At 36.2% G+C, this 22657-nt stretch overlaps 1 protein-coding gene across 1 annotated transcript; it reads right to left on the reverse strand.

Moving 5' to 3' along the window:
* Positions 1-1668: 1668 nt before the first annotated feature.
* Positions 1669-12840, reverse strand: LOC104245248 (anaphase-promoting complex subunit 11). Its single transcript, XM_070161425.1, has 3 exons — positions 12695-12840; positions 6663-6781; positions 1669-2290 (listed from the first exon to the last, which is right to left on the reverse strand). Exons 1-3 carry the CDS (start codon positions 12838-12840, stop codon positions 2175-2177), a joined length of 381 nt encoding a protein of 126 aa, XP_070017526.1. The 3' UTR covers positions 1669-2174.
* Between the last annotated feature and the right edge of the window lie 9817 nt (positions 12841-22657).

A 22657-nucleotide genomic window follows, 5' to 3' on the forward strand; every position in this document is an offset into this window, starting at 1 on the left:
CATTCTTATTATCCTGTGTTACTTCTTACTGTTAGCATTTGATTATATTATCGTATTCTATACTATTTTACCTCGTTTTTCAGCTATAATCAGTAAGGCCCTGACCTTCCTCGTCACTACTCGACCGATGTTAGGCTTGGCACTTACTGAGTACCACTATGGTGTACTCATGCCCTTTCTGCGCATGTTTTTTATGTGCAGATCCAGGTACTTCGACTCAGTCCTACCACCTTTGAGGCGACGCGATTCTCCAGTGACTTCGAGGTATATCTGCCGCGTCCGCAGACCGATGAATCCCTTTCTATTCTCTCTCATAATATCAACCCTTCTGTATTTACTTTTGTTTAGACATTCTGGAGTTAGACACTTGTAGTTATTCAACAGCTTGTGATTTCATGAGATTCCGGGTTTTGGGAAGTTGTTCAGTTTTTGAGATCTTGTATTAGTATATGCCGAGCGGCATCTTAATCGTTTCTATATTTTTCTTATCTTCAGTTTTTATTAGTTTTTCCGCAATTGTTAAGCTTACCTAATCACTAAGTACCGTCACAACAGTTCACGGAGGGCAAACTTGGATCGTGACAACTTTGGAGACATCTCAAACTCAAATTTATCTGAAAGAGTCTATCCAATACGAAGAACTGAGTTGCGGATTCTATTGTTGAAGGTTGTGGTTGTCCCATTGAGCAACAACCAATGGGTTTAGCGAGCAACAGAAGAAGAAGCAGCGCAATGGAGGAGGAAGCTTTTGTCTGAAGTTCTCTAACACTAGCTACGAGTTAAAATTTTAGAAGAAAACTAGATATAGTTTTAAATAACAGGATAAAACCTGGCCACCCTATTAAACTTTTACTTATTTAACCCAAATGTCCCATAAAATTTCACTTGCAGGCTTCCCTTCCTTTCTCCAAAATCTATCGGTGTAAAACTAAATTCCAAGTTTTACTGGTTAGTGCTCCTAATTTTCCTTACTTTTAAAATGTGATAATAAAAACCGTTCTCTCCTCTTTTGCTTTAAATATTTACAGGTTATCTCGCTGTAACAACTAATCTTTTCCCTAATCAACTTCCTGAATGATTTTCCCCTTAATTACTCCAATTGCCAGAGAACCCAACAGTGTTTTCTCATAAGGGTTTATCAATCAGCAATAGTTGCACACGATATATTACAACTGTTCTATCTCGGTCAGAAAAAGTTTTCGAGGCAAAAAGAAACACCAAAGGGAAGTTAAGTATATACAATTATATTTGGGTTTTTAATAAAGTGCCGAGTACTCATAGTAGACCAGATTACTGATATAAAATTTCTGGGACTCGAAAACTACAATGTGGTAATAATGCAACTTACTTCTTTCAGAAATGACCAACGGTGTTAAGCTTAAAATTGTTAGACATAATTTGGTAACTTTTAAGATACACTAGTTATGAACTCATATGAGCGCTACAAAGAAAAACGCAACAACCTAAAAAAGTTACAAAGATTTAATGTGCATTTTCCCCTGTAAAATAGAACGGTGCAATCAAAGAACTAAATGTCATGTTACAATTAAAACGACAAAAGGACTTCCCTCAGAAAATAGTCCCTTTGTTAGGTTAAAAATAAAAAACTGCAATACGCGCAACCACTACCAAGACATTGCACATGGAGATCAATTGAAGTCATTATCATAACGTCAAGGAAGTCCTTTTGTCTTGCCTCTTACTCATGTTATAAATCACAGAGGGATGTGAATGGTATATTTCAGACAGTTTAAGGAAGAAAGAAAATGGAAAAGATATTGGAATCCTGAACTAAATTTACAATCACCCACATTATTCTGTGCCAACCTATATTGCTCGGACTCTTCGAAAATGTGGCAGGATACGTGTCGGATCCTCCAATAGTAGTGCATTTTTGAAGGATCCGACACGGGTGCGGCTACATTTTGGAGAGTCCTCGCAACATAGGTGCCAACCATGACTGGCCTAAAAACTAATAATGGTACTCGGCGGTTGAGTGCGAATAAGATAGCTATACTTTCTAAAATGTTCCAGTATCGCATGTATAGATAACATAATACCTAAACAGAATTGAAGAAACCTGTAATTCATCTCGTTTTTAAAGAGAAATTGCGATGAGGAGCTGAGGGACATAATAGAAAGAAACTGCCAAAGAGGTGCAAACAATTTTGAGCTCATTCTTTAAACTGCCACTCTCGACGACACATGGGGCAATGAGCCTGAGAAGTTTGTGAGTTTACCCACTTCAGGATGCAATGAAGATGAAATGCATGGTTGCAAGCACCCCAGACTGCAAAACAAGCAAATAATTGAAGCTGTAGTAGTAAGTCAATGCACCAAAGGTATTACTTTTGAACTAAACAAGCAGAGAATTGTGAACAACCTCTGGGCATGCACCAAACTAAGCCCCCGTTTGACCATAGATTTTGCAAAAAATTTCCAAATTTCTTTTTGGCAAATACCTGTTTGTTTATAGATCTTATCCATATTTTGGCAAATTTTCAAATCCCAAAACCAGCTCAAGGGCTATTTTGGCCCAAAATATTACCATTTGGTTTTTTAAAAAAATTCAAAAATTGCTCTAAGCTTTTGTACAAACAACAACAACCCAGTGGAATCCCACGAGTGGGCTTTTATATTTTAGGAAAAAGCCCACTTTCTGTTATTATAACCCAACTAGTCCATATCTACCCACCTTTCCCTCATTAAACTTACGCGACTTTGCCCTTCTCTATAAAGAGAAGAAAACCTTCGCCAAAATTGTTGTGCCAATCTGTGGCAATCCACCGCAAAGATAAAATTTGAAGGTAATTTGCTAAAATCTGCTAATGTTTGTATAAATTTTCTTGAGTATTGTTTCGCTTGTTTTGTATGAATTTTTTTCAGATTTGTTTCGCTTGTTTTGTATGAACTTTTTTCAGATTTGTTTCGCTTGTTTTGTATGAATTTTCTATAGAGTTGTTGGGTATTTTTTATTGTTTTTAAAACTTATGGGTTTAAGTCACATTTCATGTTTTTTCAAAAAAAAAAAAAAAAAAAAAAAAGTGAAGTATGTCTTAAAAATTATGTCCAAACAAATTTTTATATTCAAACCAAATTTCATCCAAATTAAATTTTTTAAAACAAATTTGGGAATTTATGGTCAAACGCTAGCTAAATGTTGCCATGATATAAGTTTTTTAGTTCTGATGATTAATGGGGGATGGTGGTTAAGCAAGTATGATTAAGATCCTCCCCGGAGAGAGAGAACGAGAAAAAAGGTTGCAGGGCTCCAACTAAGACCTTTTTTGACCCTGAACTCTATAAGCTTGAACCGAAAACCAAATACTGCCGTGATGGAAGGAGTGTGGTGTCATGCATTTGGGGGGATGGAGAGAGAACACTAGTGGGCTGGGAAGGCAAGGGAGGAAGCAGAGTGGTGCAGGCGAGGGGGGTAGGCATTCTAGGAGGCAAGAAAAATGACCGGCAAGATTAGGGGAGGGGTGATTGTGGGCTGGGGTAGCAGTAGGGATTTATACTTTCTACAAATCCTTGCATTTGTGTTTTTGTTTTGCTTTTACATTTATTCCCTTTGTGATCCTTGCATTTGTGTTTTTGTTTTGTGTTTACATTTATTCCTTTTCTGATCTTATATTCTATTTAATTTCAATTTCACCCTTTTACTGTGCGACATTCGCAAGTATCCCTTAATTTAATTTGTTAGAAATAGAGAGCTGAAAGATTTACTTGGATAATGACTACAAATATATTATTTGTTCTCATAGTAGGATGGGAGACTCATTCCAGATAATTCAGAAAGAGAAAAGGATATCTAAATGTTTCTTGGTAATCTATGCTTTTGGCTAGGGAGGATCTTAAAAAGGTCTCAAATTTCTTGGTCATCTATAAGACAAATGTCTGTAGGCAAGACTTGAGCTAGGATCCAAAGTGATTTTTGGCCAACTGTAGTTGGTATAAACAGTCAAATCATAACTGGCGGTTTGCCATTTCAAGCCAAAATACACATGTAATAAAATGCAACATCACCCTAAAAGTCACACTTGAGTGGAAGGGATATTGTAACTATTCAGGTTCTGGCTGTCAGGACTCAAGACAAGGTACCAACAGAACTCCACTGCTGGAAGCATGATGCAATTATAGATCATAAGATTTAAATAGGATGAAAAAAATCAGAAATTCCTTAGACATAAATAAACAAATAAATATATAATAGGAAATGAAACTAAAATGCTGTTTCAATCTTTTTTTCTAGTAGCATTTGTTTCTGCTAAATACCAAAGAATTGGGATAGGGACCTGGCCTTGTTCCTATATAAGAGATAGAGCGATAACTGCTATGTATCTTACTCTAAAGAACTTTTTATGAAGTATCTTATTCTAATCTTTAAGGAAAGGAAGGCAAAGCAAAACTTAAACTAGGAAGAAATGCCTCACAAAAGAACAATTAAGTGAACAAATGAAAAGATGGCAACTCTTAACCACATCTGTAAATTTTGAGTCAGCAGAGAAGGCATTACACAAGGCAAAACAGTCAACAGCTGAAAAGGCCTACATTATGTAGCACCAAAACACATCAATAGGTCACTGACATAATATGGCAATTAAATTATCCGTCCCTAATTGCTTAGTTTCGTAGCCAATTAATAAATTCGACCAATAGTTAACACTTTTTCAAAACATGTTAAACACATTTACATTAATTAACTTTTTATGGTATGGTAAAATCTCATGTTCAATCCCTTATATCCTAGAATCCAACAATGGTCTCTTTCACCCTTGCTCACTTTGTGAGTCGATCCAACTTTATGGTTGGAGGTGGAAGATTCTCACCATTAAGCTACTCCTCCGTTCTCATGTCTATATTAATATATGATCTTATATAGCCTCTTCTTTCTGAATTTAGACCCATCATTCGAAAAGTTTTAAAGATTCGGATGTGTACGTATATCATGCATTCTAAAGAGAAGATCACCGTCTAGAAAGGATTCGATCTTTTTGCACATATAAGACATGCCAAAAACATACTTCCTCCGTCTCAAATTATTTGTCGTGATTTCTAAAAATAATTGTCTCAAATTATTGTCATTTTAGAAGTTCAAGACAAATTTAATTATTTTCCCTATTTTACCTCGGTAGTAATTGTTCTTGAAAACTACAAATACCTCAATTATGGGTTAATATGATGATTGTTGAAATACCAATAAGATATAAATAAGGGTAAAATAGTCAAAATACCTCTTAATTATTATTTTCTTAAGGGGTGCGTAAAACACAAATACGACAGATAATTTGAGACGGAAGGAGTAGCTATTGCAAGTGGAGGAAATTCTAGACAAGTAAAATCATCTTAGATGCGTCTCTCACGCGTTTGACTATCCAAGACAGCATCTGTGTTGGAAGAAAAAAGCTCTTAGAAATAATTTTGATTCACACTAACTATTCTCACTTCATGAAATTATCTTATTCAATTAATCATTGTTTCGCTCCTCAGGGGAGACGTCATTAAATGGAAATCCAATCTTTTGACTGCAAATGATTAAGCTTTTCAGGAAAAAGTTACTAACCATTTGTTAGCTAGAAGGTAGAAAATGCAAAACAGATAATCAATTGTCTAAGTTAACATAACCAAACATTTTAAGGTTTTAAAAAGATAAATGTCCATGTTTGATGCCCAAAGCCCACTATGGTCATATATACAGCTTTAAGGCCCCATGAAGCACAACATATTAGTTCTTCTGAACTTTCAAGGCCGACCAAGGAGCTTAAAGCTATGCTTATAACTTATCAGCACCTTGGTGCTTATCGACAACTAGGCGCTTGGGGATACATTAGCTTAACAAATACGGTGGTTCACCAATCCACAATGGGGTTAGCAATGCAGTGACTTACTTTTAAGAAAGCTAGTAACTACAGTGAGTAACTGAATAATAGTTGCTTCCTCAGTTTAGTTCTTTACCGAATTTATTGGTTGATTAAAAGGACTCAATATATATATAGCAATAAAAATTTAGGGAATATCACTATTAAGCAGTGACCAGAAGCATTTCGAAATGGTAATGTGTAATAGCATTTTCAAACAAGTAGACTCTCATTACACCAAATAACATTGATTATAACTAAATACGAGCGTCCTGTTCTGCAGGGCAGTGACAGGAAAAACTTTGTTGGTGTAGTGAGCCTGAATGAAGTGTTACCATAAATCTTATTGGATATTCTCAAGGAAAACTTGATACCTGACCTTATCATTATGATTATACTGACCTAAGAATATCTAAACCTCAGGGACTAACTATCCTAAAAGAAAAAAAAGGGATAAACCTAGAATTATCTACACCTAAGAGACTAAATTAGAGACGGTGTTCGCCTCAACTCAACACGTCGTGAATTTACAAGAAGTCATTCTCGCGAAAACAGTCAAGCATACTTGTAGCCACACTTAATTGTAAGGTTCAAATACAACGTTTACTAACAAATGTGGCCCGAACTATTCCTGATGACTAAGTTATCTTATGAAATTACTTCAGCATTATATTACAAAGATGAGAGTACACATTAGTATACAAACAAAAACTGACACATAGACACACAACAAATTAAGCCCCATACAGAATCTATAGTTTTCATCCCAAAGTTTAGCTATAATATAGAGATAGATCGGCTTACTTAGCGGGCAATCATCCCCAGGGAGTTTACAATCAGGACAGCAACCATCAAAAGCCATCCTACATATCCCACAAGTTTCATCCTGAGCATCCCATGTCCATGAAGCAACAGCGTGCCATCTGCAATACATAAGGAAGTAAAAAAGTGAGATAGAACAAGCTACACATGTAGCAAGACATCTGAGACTAGTAAAATCAAATGCCATGAAGAGGACATACTCTATTCATGATTCCAGAGAAGCGCCCCGAAATAATAGGTCAAGGGAATCTTTTGATGAAGTAAAAAGCAAAAAAACAATACAAGAAAAGTCCTTCCATCAAAGCATGTAATCAACTTGCAGTATAAAGCTACTCTAACGATTGGGTTAGCACAATAAGAAGTAGAGTTTCCAACGCATACGAACAAGAAACGTGAAAATTCCCATGGCATATAAAATGTCACGAAAATAAAGACTTTAGGGCAGTTCAAACTTAAGCATTTATGTGCACCTTTTCTCTTAGAAATTAAACTTGTGAAGTGGTCATAAAAACCAATACATGGAAATGGTTCCTGAAGTAAAATTAATTTGGCAATACAATGAAGGTTCATGGTCAATGCTGATTTGTCAATCACAAAGTAATTTGGTAGTCTTCTTAAACAAGTTAGAATCTACAATTTCCCAAGATTACTGAGGATTTGACTGAATATGTGCTTTCCTGCCAGTATGATCTGCTAATAGTTGAGATTATAAAATGCACTTGTCATATAATCCTAACTAATGAAAAAAAATTACTGACTGGCCATAATTGAAGCAGTTGGCTAAATATTAACCCAGCTAATTCTAGTAATTGGCAACAAACATGAAGCACCTACTGGTGTGATAGATCAGATGCAAACCACTATGTGATTATTGGACACGTGTCACGGTATATAAGAAAAACAATCAAAAGGATACGCAGTATTTTCACTTTCATTGCCCCGTCCCTGCAACATAGATATCATATAACAATTGTAAGTGGTATTTAAATTCAGTTCCCTGTTAGAAAATCTGGTATTTATGTAGACAAAAACAAAAACTCCCCTAACTCCAGCAAATAAGAATGAATATTCTTGAAAAGAATCACTAAGAACCGTAGTAATTGGAGTTGAGATTTTCTATATTAAAAGACGAAGAGGGCACATACTCTCGATTTCGCAAGCTCAGAGCAGAGGAAAGCTGGCGCAATTTTTAAAGTTACAAATTTGGGTTTTTGCATTTGTTCTCTATCCGACCCGCCAGAAGGAATTTGGGCTCTTCAGTTTGAAATACACGGGCCTAATATAACTTGGAGAATTTTTACGGGAGAAATTCAAAAATAGCCAGATTTATAAGTAGTTATTCAAAAATAGTTACGCTTTCAACAGTAATCGAAATTTAGTCATTTTTCATGTAAAGATAAATCTGAGCGAAAATACTGTTCAAAACCCGAAAAATACGCCAGTATATTATGCTGGAATTTCAGCATAAGTATATTTGAACTCCAACATATTATACTGGAGTTCCAGCATAAGTATACTGGAACTCCAGCATAATATGATGGAGTTCCAGCATAAGTACACTAGAACTCCAGCATAATATACGGGAGTTCCAGCAAAGTATATCGATCCAATATAATATGCTGGAAGTTCATAAACAAGTGCTCCAATCTCCAGCATAATATGCTGGAACTTTCCATGTGTTGGAGTTCCAACATAATATGCTGGAAGTTCATTTACAGGTGTATCGAACTCCAATATATTATGCTTGACAGGTCTCTATTGCAGCAAAATAGTGGTTATTTTTCAATGACTTGGCAAATGCTGACTATTTTTGAATGACCAATCCGAAAACTGACCAGCCCGTACTATTTTTACAATTTTTACAGGTAGGTCAAAATTCTAATTTTTTTATTTATATATAAACAAACAGCATACTTAACTCTCTCTTTTTTCCTTTCATCTAAACAACATAACTCTTGGTTTATTTCGTATGTAACAAAATTTATTTACCTTTAAAAAATTTTAAACTTTCACGTGATTTTTAAAATAAATAATAAAGCATAAACTAAGGACCTACTTTATTAAAACGCTAGTATTAAAAAATAGGAGTTTCAAAACCCTTTCTCTTTCCCACCCGTCTCCATCTCTTACCCCCAACACACACACAATTATTTTGGCGTGTATTAAGACTTTCTATTTAAAAAATGTTTTCTATGTTGCAAATGATGCACTCTTAGTTAAGGGTTGTTTGATATATATTTTTCATGTGAGAAGCCGCTGAAATTGCAAATCACATAACTGATTTATTCTAAGATTATACAATATTATTAATTATACATGGTTTTTATTGTATAATTATCATATATATATATATTTCTAAAATTTGTCATTATACCGTACGTAATTAGAATATATCACTATTATACTGGAATTATACAATGTATAATAGCTAGTGACAAAATATCATGTATATTATCTACAAATAACTTACTTAAAAACATATGCGAAACATCTGATACTATTATTATATTAGTTAATATATAAGACCTCTAAATAATTAAAACTAAAACACGTGATTATCGAGATAACATTATTAAGCAAATATTAAACAAAGTATATTTATTTAATTATATATTTATCGTACAAATACAAGATAGACGTGTCAAATTATAGTGGATAGCTGTAGCCAATTAGGAAAGTAACATTTTGAGCTAAAACCCCAAAAAGGAACCAGTTTGTTAACGCGATTCTCGTCTCGACCCAAGTGGATTCTTTTGGGGGAAATTAAAAAATAGCTAGATTTACAAGCGGTAATTGAAAAATAGCCATTGTTTTAAAAGTAACTGCAATTTAGTCGCTTTTTATGTAAAAAAAAAATTTGAACGAAAACACTGTTCAAAATCCGAAAAATATTCCAGCATAATATACTGGAGTTCGAATTTTTTACATATGAACTTCCAGCATAATAGACTGGAGCTCTAGTATATTATGCTAGAACTCCAGTATGTTATGATGGAGTTCTAGTATAAATATACTGGAACTCCATCATAATATGATTGAGTTCCAGCATAATATGCTGGTCCAGCATAATATGCTGGAAGTTCATACACATGTACATCAATCTCCAGTATATTATGTTGGAACCTTCTGTGTTGCAGTAAAATAATGGCTATTTTTCAATGACTTTACAAATGCTGGTTATTTTTCAATTACCAGCCCGAAACCTGGCTAGTCCGTGCTACTTTTACATTCTTTTGACATATTGAAATTTTTAATATGGTATGTTGATATTTTAGTTGCTATTGACTGTAAATTAAATAATTCTTCTATGATTTTGTTAAAACATTCTAAATATTGTACAATTTATGTTTTTCCCCGTCCCTATCCAACCTTAGTTATTTTTATTTCACCAGAAAATGTTAATACCAAATATATTTATAATGAATAACTTTAATTGCCTTACATTTTTCATAGAAACACAAAATAATAGAATGTATGTGATTGTATGTATTTAATGTTAAGGGATGGTATAGAACTATATTAGTCATTAATTTGTATTGTATTGTATTGTATTGTTTAATGAATATAATGTTTGGATAGATTGTATCATTTACCGTCGTTTTATGACGTCACACACCAATAATATGAAGAATAAAGTTACAACATTACCAAGAAAAAATAGGATACAAAGTAGAATTATTGTATAAAAAAGTAGGATAAAGAATAAAATTATTATTTAATAATAAAGAAGAGCAAGATGAGAGAAAAAAGTTAGGTAACGACGCCACCACACCAAATCCATCCTTTCATAAAGTGACACTTTTCGTCGTTACGTAACAACGGATTTAACGATACAGTACAATAAAATTTAAGTAACAATCAAAACAAATATTTTATTTAAAGTAACAATAGGATACAATACAATGGGTAACAACCATCCAAAAAGCTGGAATTTGTCTTAGTCAATGAGCTCCACCTTTTTTTAATCTTGTTAATTTTGCCTACTTTCCGCACAATTTTGTCTTCATGAATTTTTAAGGTGGCAAAATGATTCAGCCTTGCAAGTTCTTCAAAATCAACATCATCATTCGGATCAGACTCTTTCTCTTGATGATCATTGCCTTGGTAAATAACTGTTTGGTTCTCTATGTTAACTATCTAAGTTGGGGATTTAGGGTCTTGAGCATCCTTCTCACTTTCATTTGTAGGCTTAGCCATCCATTGAGGTTGCGCCTTTTTCTTCTTTTTACTATTTTCTGTTATTTTAGACTTCACCTAGACACAAGAAGAATGGTTGAATTGTATCTTGCTTGATTTTCGAGTTTTCAAAGAACCTGGTTCTTTGAACAAGTTTAGCACAGTCAAACAAGAATAATTGCGGAACAATAATCAACATAAGGATTTTTACGTAAAAAACTTCATTGCTCAAGGGAGTAAAAATCACGACTTACCCAATATGATTTGCCTTCAAAAATTAACTAACTTAAAAGAGCAATTTTTAGGTTACAGTTAAATAATCAAGGAAACTACCTCTAGTACCCAACAATCAACCCAATTGTAGAAACCCCTTTCTAAATTAACTCTAGCTTAGAAAGCGTAACACAACAAAGTCTCAACAATAACCTATTACAAAACATTCATGAAAGTAAATAGGTTACAACTCAGAGCACACGACTCAACCTAACAACTAAAGAACTTAAGCAACTTTATCTTCAAGAACCCGTTCTTCGGCTGATTGGATTGAATCTTCAGAAGTACCTTGTTGCTTTGCTTTGATATTGTCATAAGTATACTTACGATTTCTCTCAATAGCAGTAGTCTTGAATTGTGGCAAAAGGTCTTCTTTTACAGGTGCAAGGTTGGCCGATTTTTTTTCCAATTAATGCTCCAAAACCCAGAGTATTTCGGTTAAGGAAATCCTTTCCTGTTTAGGCTAGGTCTCCTTATTTACCTCCAACTTGCATCATTCTTGCTTCCCACGAGTATTTTCCATATACGCGTATTTCTTTTATTACACAAAGTCCTCCAAACATATATAACTTCTTAGACACGGATAGATCTTCTAGGAAACCTTACTCGTAGGGGAATGCTAGTCTTTTGCCTCTGACTTGGTGACTTCAGTTGATCTATAACAAACCTGGTTATTTTGTCGTCCAATGATCTTACTTTGTCACATCTTCACAACAGTCATGCCAGTCTTGCTTTTGCCAAAATAAACCCTGAAACTTGGTTTTTATCATAGGTTGTTAATCATCAAAGCGTAATAATTTCTTAGCTTAACAAATTTTCCCTTTTTGATGATGACAAACCCTTATGTAACTTCAGAAACTGGCTTGTTCCAAGTTCATCGGCTTTTGGCATAAGAACCAGTTTCATGCAGAACTTCCTCTACAATTTGTCCATGTTTGCACAAGTGTGAGGGAATCGCCTTTCATTCATCGCAAACCCAGTAGATGGCTAGGCATATTTCATTGTTAGACCTGCAAATAGACAACTCATGATATCTCCAAAAAATTAGCTCAAGTAGTTTTCATAAGAACTAGGTTTTTAAGCACACACCGAACTTTTCCTTTTTGGCATCATCAAAAATATGCTATGTCAGTAAGCATAATGAGAGAGTATACTAATGTAAAACTCATGGCCGCTGGGACTACACTAACATATATATTTCATCAATAAAAAATAGACAATCCAGACCATTAGACTAAGCTAAAATATGAAGTGTTATAGATTATCGTTTGAAAACATTATGTACTATATTAAGCCCAAAGGGACCAAACCAAAAGACGGTTGAACAAACCCATCAGACTACCAATGACACCAAACAACACAAAAAGAACAACCAAGAAACAAACAAACAAACATTGGTCATAGGGGGGTTGTTGGACAATGGACTGACACCAGGACTACTAGGAACCTAAGAGGATTGAGGATAAGGTTCTTTGGTGGAAGAGGATTGTTCTAAAATTATTACTAGAAGCCTGTCGATCCTTGTAGCAGAGGCTTCTTGTTATTTCTTCTTCTCCTTTTTCAACCTCCTGTTTTCCTCCTTCAATGAGGCAAGCTCATCTTTCAGCTTTGTTTTTTCCTCATTGACAGTAGCCAATTCCTCAAGTACGTTGGTAACCATAATTTTGCTCTTGGTTCTAGATGGTCGAGCAATACAATCACATTCCTTCATAGTCTCCTCATCAAGAAAATCCTTCTTCGTACCATTCTTAGGACCTCCACCTTAAAATGCTCAAATACTCTGGTCAACAGGAACCCATATGGCAAAGCATGAGTACTGTGTTCCTGATCAGCAACCCTAGCCATATACTTCAACATCAGAGATGGGAGGTTGATTGGTCTATTCTGCTATAGACTTCCATAACAGCCAAGTCCAAGTAGGTTGCCTCATGCCTCTCAGATCGAGGTAGCAAATAATTATTCACAAACTCAAAGACCAGCTTGTGGAATGGCTTCATCTCCTCCTTTTCTACCTTCCTAGCAGTCATTTTTTCCCTTTTATTAGTGTACTTGTTGGTCAGATACATGGAATCCTCCTTTTCCCCTAACTCATGACACTTACGCCTCACATAAGTTTCAAAGCCCTTGGTTGGCACTTTCAAAATATCACTCAGTATTTTTGCGTCAAGAACTAGGTTCACTTATCTAACTTCTGTACTCACTTGATCATTCTCCAACACTTTAAAATTCATGTAAAAATGAAGCATTGCTTCACCATATATGACTGTCAATGAGCACAGGAACAGATAAGTTCACCCCTGGACCTCCAGCAATTCCTTCGTCCCAAACATAGTCACCACAGCAGGGTCGATCACTCTCCCTTTCAGCATCATCACCCCAGCAAACCACTCCTCTCTCCCAACTATACAATTTTTCTTTGAGTCTTTTTCCTTCTTTTGGAACTGGTTCCTTTCACTTCTGGATCAGAGACTGCATCTTTTCTTTCCTTGGTAGATTTTCTTTGGGTGTGGCTTCAGAAGATTCAACTTTCTTTAGAAGAACTTCCTTCTTCTCATCCTCCTCCTCTTCTTCATTACTGTCATCTTCACTCACTAAGTCCACCACTTTTATAGCAGGCTCATCAATTAGCCTGGATCTTTCTCTTTATTTCTTCATTTTCTTGCTCTCCTCCATAGCTTTCTCTAGTACTGCATTGCTTCTTCCTCTAGTCACAAGTGTTATTCCTCCTAAATTCGCAGCCCCAAGAGGAAAGACTACTTTCTTTGCACCAATCTTCACACTCTTGGGTGCAGATTTTTCTTCAATTTGCCGCTTCTCCTTTAGCTTGGCAATGAGTTTCACCAGAGCCTTATCATCACTGTCTTCACTATCTTCCTTTGCAAGTTCTTCTTCTCCCTCATTTTCATCCTCTTTTTCTTCTGTATCAATCCAATCAAGAGACTCAACTTTTTCAGGTTCATTATTTAAAGAAGCTAGTTCTTGACTGTCAATCTCTTCTTGTTTAGTAACAACTTCCATAACAAATTCTCCCTCACCAGCAACAGAAGAACCTGATTTTTGTCCAGAGGCTTCTGGTGCTTCTACTCCGGTGCCTATAGTTTCCCGATGTTCTCCTACCTCTTCCTCCTATGTCCCCTTGTTTGAACCCTCAACAAGATTTTCACCCTCTTTTACTGCATTCACCTTACTCTCTACAACCACCACACTTTGATGTTCATCCTTTTCCACCGTACATGTTTTATTGGTAGTGACCGTATCCGCCTGTTGTTTACCGGCCTCCTCCATATTATCAGTTATTACCTCCCCCTCAATTTATGTCTCATCCACAACTTGTTTCTCACTTCAAATCCTTCATTATCATCTTTATCAAAGTAGTCGACTAATCCAGTAACAAGTTTTGGGATCCACTAAGGTGCAGTTGTGTTAGGGCTTGTAGTTCCAGTGGTTTTAGATGGGACTTTGCTTGGTGAAGTTTCCATGATAATGGAGAATTTTTTGTTTACCTAGGAAGATGAAGTTAGAGTTTCAAATTTTGGGACAAAACTTTGTAAGGATTTTGATTAGAATAGGAAGAATGAAAAGAGAGGAAGGATATATAGAGAGTGATTGACAGTTTGATTGTTTTAATTTTTTCTTTTAATTGGGAGAAGGAGTAACCGTAAAAGGATTTTAAATTTCGAAAAAGTGGTGGTTAGAGTGAGTTAATTGTGCGATAGAGACGTATGCATATGGTTTAAGAAATTAGTCCTAATTGCATGTGTACTGATGCTAATCATGATTACCCTATGATTTAACAGTTTTGGAACCTGATCCACTAATTATTTTTTTAGTTTTTTTAGAGGCTAAATGACACAATAATTGGAACCTGGTTTTAATAACACGACAGTCTATCAATTAAGTGCAACAATCAATTGGAAAGGGGGTACATACCTGGATGTCAAACAACCAGATTCTTTGAATTATTTCCTCAATGTTGGATGTGACACATTTTCTAGTATAGACTGTTGTCTTTAGATTACGCATCCATACCCTAGATTTCATGCCATGCATGCACACCTGTTACAGTATAATACCTAGTTAGAAATTTTCAACACATTTACTTACTAAACATATTATTTATTCATAGCCAATCATTGAGGGAAGTCAATAGTATCTTAGTACATCTTGATTAAACCAAGCTCCAAGTGGTTTATTTCAAAGTGGTCCTTGCTTAAAGCTTTGGTGTACATGTCAACAATTTAATCTTCAGTTTTGCAAAACTCTATAGTTATGTAAATACTGTCTCTCAAGAACTGGTGTCTCACATCAATATGTTTGGTTCTCTTGTGGTGGACCGGGTTCTTGGCTATATTCATTGAACTTGTATTGTCACAAAATATGGGCACCTTTTTAGTCATCATTCCATAATCTTCAAGTTGTTATTTGATCCATAGTATCTGATCATAGCATGATGCAACAACCACATACTCAGCTTTAGCAGTTGATAAGGTTACATAGTTTTGTTTCTTAATGAGACATGATCCCAGAAAGGGAGCCATTATAGATGTACTTTTCCTATCCGCCAAGTATCAAGCGTAGTCAGCATCTGCATAGCAACCAATTCGAAGGAGTATCCTATTGGATACAAAAGAATAAGGTCTTGTATACCCTTAAGATATCTTAAAATCCTTTTGACAACCTTCAATTGTGATTCTTTTGGACTGGATTGGAACCTTGCCCACATCCCGAAATTGTACACAATGTCAGGTCTACTTGCTGTCAGGTAGAGTAGGGATCCTATCATACCTCAGTACTTCTTTTCATCAACAAGAGTATCGATTCATCCACATCCAATCTGGCCGCAGCGGCAATAGAAGTATCAATTATTTTAGCATTGTCCATATCAAACTTTTTGAGCAGCTCACTGATGTACTTATGTTGGTGTATCATAGTTCCTTTTTCTGTATACTTAACTTGAAGTCTAAGGAAGAAATTTAATTCTCCCATCGTGGTCATTTCAAATTCAATTCCCATAAGTACAACAAATACATTGCAAAGAGATTCACTTGTGGCTTCAAAGATAATGTCATCAACATATATCTGCACTATTAGCAGGTTCTACCACTCTCTAACATGAATAGTGTGCTATCATTTTTTTTCTCTTAAGAAACTCTTCTCAAGGAGAAATTTTGACAATATTTCATACCATGCTCTTGGGGCCTACTTGTAACGACCCAGCCGGTTGTTTCGAGATTTATAGCCCCGTTTTCCCATTTCTGCTTCTTTTTATGTCCTTCATCTATATTATGATATGTTGGGTCAGTTGGTTCGGGTCTGGAATGGATTCAGAGAGGATTTGAGATACTTAGTTTCTTTTGTGAAGGCTTAAGTTTGGAAAGTTGACCGGATGTTGACTTATATGTAAACAATCTCGGATGTGAATTATGATTATTTTGTTAGCTCCGTTAGGTAATTTTGGACTTAGGGAGCACATCCGAAAGGTAAGTTGGATGTCCGTGGTAGAATTAGGCTTGAATTGGCAAAAGTTGGAAATTTAGCGATTCTGGTCTGTAGTGGAAAGTTTGATATCGGGATCGGAATGGAATTCCGGAAATTGGAGTAGGTTTGTGGTGTTATTTGTGACGTTTGTGCTAAATTTCAGGTCATTCGGAGGTGATTTGATAGGTTTTAGCGTCGTTTGTAGAAATTAGAAGTTTAGAAGTTCTTAGGCTTGAATCCGAGGGTAATTTGATATTTTGATGTTGTTTTGAGTATTCTGAAGGTTCGACTAAGTTTATGTGTTGATATATGAATTGTCGGTATATTTGGTAGAGGTCCCGAGGGCCTCAGGTTGATTTCGGGTGATTGATAGAACAAGGTTGGAATTTGAGGAATGCTGAAGTTGAACTCAGATGTCATAACCGCACCTGCGGAGAGGGGACTACAGGTGCGAGCCAACAGAAGTGGAGAAGGAGGTTCAGATGTTTCCAAGACTGAGGCGGGCAGGAGCCGCAAGTGCGAATAGTGGAGCGCACCTGCGAGACCGCTGGTGCGATAAGTAGACCGCAGAAACGGATTCTAAAGGAATAAGTGGGAACCGCACCTGCGATGATTTTTCCGCAGGTGCGACATTGCAAAAGCAATATTTGGACCGCAGATGCAGTATCTCTGAGCAGAAAGTAGAAATTGTGAACTTTGCGAATTTTGGTTCATTTTCCACCATTTTTAGTCGGCTTTGAAGCTTTTGAGAGTGATTTTGAGGAGTAATTCAAGGGATTATCAGTAAGGTAAGTTTCTTGAGCCCTAATACTCATATATGTGATGATTTCCCATTGTTTAATCATGTAATTAGTAAAGATTAGGGGTGAAAATGAGGGGTTAGGGCTTGGGATTTTGGAGAGTTTGATTTGAGAATTTGAGGGGTCAAGCGGAGTCGGATTTTGATGAATTTTGTATGTATGGACTCATGAGTGTAAGGGCTTTCTAGTTTTGTAATTTTTGTTGGATTCCGAGGCGTAGGCCCAAGTTTGGGTGAATTTCAGGATTTTGGTCTAAGTTGATTCAGAGTAAGCTGACATTATCCTAGTGTTGCCTGAGAATGGTGTTCTGTGGAAGGAGCATTGTGTATTGATTTGCGGATTCTTGAATTACTTTACAGAATTAGTACAGCTGGTGGTATAGAGGTGCAGACCTTGCTACCTAGTGCGGAAGGCCGTGTAAGCATAGATCACAGAGAATTGTATAAGCGTGGCATATTAGTCACTTGATGGTTATAAATTGGAACCAAGTATGGAGATTTTGGTACCGGCGCTAATGTGAGAGTTTATACCTGAAAGGCATTCTATTCCTTTGGTTATAGATTGTGTGACTTTGTTCTGGATTTGACGACTATTCTTATGTGTCATGGATAGGGTTATTGTGGATCCTTGAAAGGTTATTAGCCCAGTATGGAATGATCAGAATCGGCTTAGGGTCTATTGATGGGTCTAATGTGAATGTTTGCTCTACATAAAGCCAGATGTGTTCATTCAGCATAGCATTGCTTACGGAAGAGTCGTCGGGCATCAAATGTGATTCCCATCATCAACTATTCCATGTAATACTCTATTGTGCCATGTGGGTTGTGAAATGGCTTGATTGTTCTCACATGTATTGTGGTCCCGTGTAGCTTGTAGTGTTATATGAGAAGGATGGCTCTTGAGGTGCAGGTCATTTATCGCACCTTAGTTGTGCTTGGGTTTTGTAGTGTATGGCGCTATCTGTCTCCCCAAAGTTGTATTTTTGCACTTGGCGTGCTTGTGATCGATATTCGGGCATTTCATAAGTATAAGCATTACTTATGAATGACTAATTCATAAGCTGAGTGATAGCCTACTTGGAGGGCTCTCGACCTGTCTATCAGGACCTGCGGGCATGAAACGCAGAGTCCCCAGGCAAAAAGGACGTTAGTACAAAAATGTACCGAGTATGTAAGGCACATAAATAAGTATATAACAAATATGGAAGAACTATAGAGTAATTAATTCAACCTGTAAGTCTAGATAACTCTGTAAATCATAAATTACTTTTAGCATCATACATATACATATGAATGTCATGTCGTGCATAGGTACATGTTTCATAACATCATCAGCCTCTGAGGGCATCCCATCATATCATATCATATCGTCCACTGTGGGCAAAATCATCAACGTATAGGCGGTAGTGCGTATATAATGCCATAACCTCTCCTATATCCCATATACATATATATACATACATATATACGCGTATATAATGCTATCTGGTTATGGGTCAATGTACATGAATGCAATGCATGAAAAGTACGTTAATAAAATCTTTCAGAATATCATAAGTCCATTTTGCCTTTGAGTAATATCATAAAGTAAACTCTTTTCATCTTTCGTATTTTTCTGAGACCCATGAACAAATGATAAAATATTATGACACATGAAAATTTAAGAACATAGATATCTCTAATACTTCTATGAATAGAGTCATTCATGGAATTTGTGCATTTTCATAAGCATCTGCACATGATTAAGTAAATGAGCTGTAAATCATGCTAGATATCCTGTTAGGGATTCACGCCGATACTGTTGAGACCCGAGTGGTTGTTTCTTGCTGTCATCTCATTAGTTTCATTGATATTTTGTACTCAGTCTTATTTATGCATATCATATCATGTCTCTATCTCAGTTGTTATTATTTGGCACATCATATCATTGTTTCAGGCTAGTTTCATGGCATTGTGAGCCTGTGTGTGTGAGACTGGAGAGTGATGACTGAAAGCCTAATTATGAGTGATAGTTATGGGATCGGGCTACACGCTGCAGTGGTTATGTTGATGATTATGATAACACTTGGACTCTAGGAGCCCCCGGGAGTCTGTAACACACCCCTAGTGAGCGCAGATGATATTATTGAGGGATGGATTTTCCTGAACATGGATTTGTCCGAAGTATTGATATTTGGAGATGGATTTGTCCATAGGGTTGGATTACCCTTTCCTCGGTACCGAGTGACTTATAGTTAGCGAAGAGTATATTTCGGGATAGATTTCCCTGGGCCGGATGGCCATATGCGGTACCGAGTGGTTGAGTATGTATGTGTATATATATATATATATATACCTAGATATGGATTTCTTCTCAGGGTTGGATTACCTTTTTTCCTCGGTACTAGATGACTTGCAGTCAGTGTTGTATATGTTCCGGGATGGATTTTCCCAGGCCGGATGGCCATATGCAGTACCGAGTGGTTGCGTACTTGAGAGTGGGAGTACATGGTGCATTTCATACATTCTATGCATTGGTATGTAGAGTTAGCTGAGCTTTATATCTCACATTGTTCAGATCTGTATTTATTTTTAATGCTTGAGCCGTATACTTGAATTGATAGCATGTCTACTTTTCCTGCACAGTTTATTTTTATTACTTGTTGAGGTTAAGTTCGTCACTACCTATCAGTCCATAGTTTGGACTTGTTACCTACTAAGTTGGTGTACTCTCATTATCCCCTGCACCTTGTGTGCAGATCCAGGTATCTCTGGCCACGCTAGTGGCTGTTGACTATTCCAGCTGCTGACTTTCATCGGAGATAGCGAGGTAGCTGCCTGGCAATCGCAGACCTGTTTTTCTCCCTCTTTATCTTTTCTTTAGTGTATTTTGGCTACTCTTAGACTATGTTAGTCTTGCTATATTTCGGAATAGTAGTAGTAGTTGTTCATGTCTTAGTGACACCCCGATGTCAGGCTATTTATTTCCGTATTTTGTTTTCGAGTTGATCTCTTTTATGAAATTTTAGTATAGAAAAGGCTTTTATCTATCTTTTAATGAAATATTGAATTATTTGGGAGTGTGTTAGCTTGCCTAGTTCTATGATAGGCGCCATCACGACCAGGTTAGTTTTGGGTCGTGACATTGCTTTAACCCATACAATGCCTTGTCTAACTTGTACACATAGTCTGGGAACTCGTGACTTTCAAACAGTGGAGGTTGTTCAACAAACATTTCTTCCTTGAAGTATCCATTTAGCAAAGCACTTTTGACATTCATTTGATACAACTTGAGACCCTTGTATGATGCAAACGTAATAAGCATTCGAATTGCCTCCATCTTGTCTACAGGAGAAAATGTTTCATCGTAATTAATTCCTTCTTCTTGATTATATCCCTGCACAACCAATCTTTCTCTATTTCTATTAATATTTCCTTGATCATTTAGCTTGTTCCTGAATACCCACCCACCTTATTCCAATAATCGTTGTATCTTTTGGGCCGGGAACCAGGTGCCAAACTTTATTTCTTTTAAAATGATTTAGTTTCTTGTGCATGGACACTATCTAGTCTGCATTTACAAGAGCCTCTATGATTTTCTTAGGCTCTGCCATGAATATGTATGCTCAGAATGCAATAATGTTCCTAAATATTGAACCTGTGACCATTCTAGAGTCAATTAGGGTGAGAACATTTGTCAGAGGATGATCTTTGATGTTTCCATACACTGGAATGTGATATTTGATTCTTAGTGTTTTCTTCATGTTCAATAGAGGTAGCAGGTGCTACAGGTTCATCTCAAGTCTTTTCTATTGTTCTCCTTATCTGTGACATTTCCTGAACTGGTTCCAAAGGACCTAGTTTCTATTATGTGGCAGATTCTGTTGTTTCATGGTTTGTTTGCTCCTCATGGCTTTCAATTGGGCCAAACTCACCATCATCAACAACTTGTGTAACTTTCTCAGCGAAACGGTTAGGCTCATCAAAATATTACATGAATACTTTGTTCAACACATTTTGTTCTTTTGTCATACACTTTATAGGATTTACCACCTAGGAAGACACCCTCATCACTTTTAGCATCAAACTTCCCTAAAACCTTTTTCCATTGTTGTGTACAAAACACTTGCTTTCATAGTATCTTAGGTGGGTTACATTTGGTTTTTTTCCTTTTAGTAATTCATAGAGGGTCTTCTCAATTATTGGTCTAATTATGCATCTGTTTATAATATAACAAGAATTGTTCACAACTTTAGCCTAGAATATTTTTGGAAGACCACTACTAATTAGCATGGTCCTGGCCATGTTCTCTAGAGTTTTGTTTTTTCTTTTAAAAATACTATTTTGCTGTGGGGTTCTAGGAGCAGAGAAATTGTGATCAATACCATTTTTAGTGCAAAATTTAAGAAAGTAAGCATTTTCAAATTCAGTTCCATGGTTAGATCTAATACTAGCTACATGACTATTCATCTTTCTTTATAGTTTCTTCACAAAGGTTACGAACATATCAAAAGTTTCATTTTTAGCTGCAAGAAATATAGTCCACTTAAATCTATAATAATCATCAATAATTACAAACATACACCTCTTGCCACCTCTACTCGAAACCCTTATTGGTCTACACAAGTCCGTAAGAAGTGGTCTGGAGGTGCTTACTACCTTTTTGGACTTGAATGTGGTCATGACCTGTTTAATTCTTACACATGCATCCCAAATTTTATCTTCCTTGAATCTCGACTTATGCAGCCCAAGGATCAGGTCCTTGGCAATTAGCTTGTTCAACATAGAGAAGCTGACATGCCCTAGTCTTTTGTGCCACAAGGAGGAATCAGTATCTAGTGCACTAAGACATGAAAGTTCATTTTTAGGTGCAAACATGATATCAGCTTTGTAAATAATTTTATGCCTTTTTTTCCTTTGAGAACTATGTTTCCAAAATTTTTATTTGACACCAAAAATCTTTTGGAAGTACAGAGTACCCAATTCCTTTTGTCATACATTTGAGATACACTTAGCAAACTGTGCTTCAAGTCTTTTACATAGTACACATTATCTATAGCATGAAAGTGGGACTTACCAACCTTACCTATGCCGATGATGTTTCCTTTGTTGCCATTTCCAAAGCCCACACTCCCTCTTCATAGGCTCTGAATGAGAGGAAATTGTTTCTATTTTCGGTCATGTGGCGGGAGCAAGCCCTGTCCACATACCACCAATTTTTGCTTCCTCTTATCTTAAGCTGCAAAAATATTCATGGGTTAGTTTTAGAATT

Source organism: Nicotiana sylvestris, chromosome 11, assembly GCF_000393655.2.
Source record: "Nicotiana sylvestris chromosome 11, ASM39365v2, whole genome shotgun sequence".
Classification (NCBI taxonomy): domain Eukaryota; kingdom Viridiplantae; phylum Streptophyta; class Magnoliopsida; order Solanales; family Solanaceae; genus Nicotiana; species Nicotiana sylvestris.

Bases quoted from the DNA above. Each gene is read 5' to 3' on its own strand.
- LOC104245248 (XM_070161425.1), bottom strand. From the start codon at position 12,840: ATGAAGGAATGTGATTGTATTGCTCGACCATCTAGAACCAAGAGCAAA. The intron at 6,782-12,694 runs GTTGAAAAAGGA...TATGTATTGCAG, and splicing joins TTGAAGGAGGAAAACAGGAG to ATGGCACGCTGTTGCTTCAT. The intron at 2,291-6,662 runs GTAAGCCGATCT...CTTGTTTTGCAG, and splicing joins TGGGGATGATTGCCCGCTAA to TCTGGGGTGCTTGCAACCAT.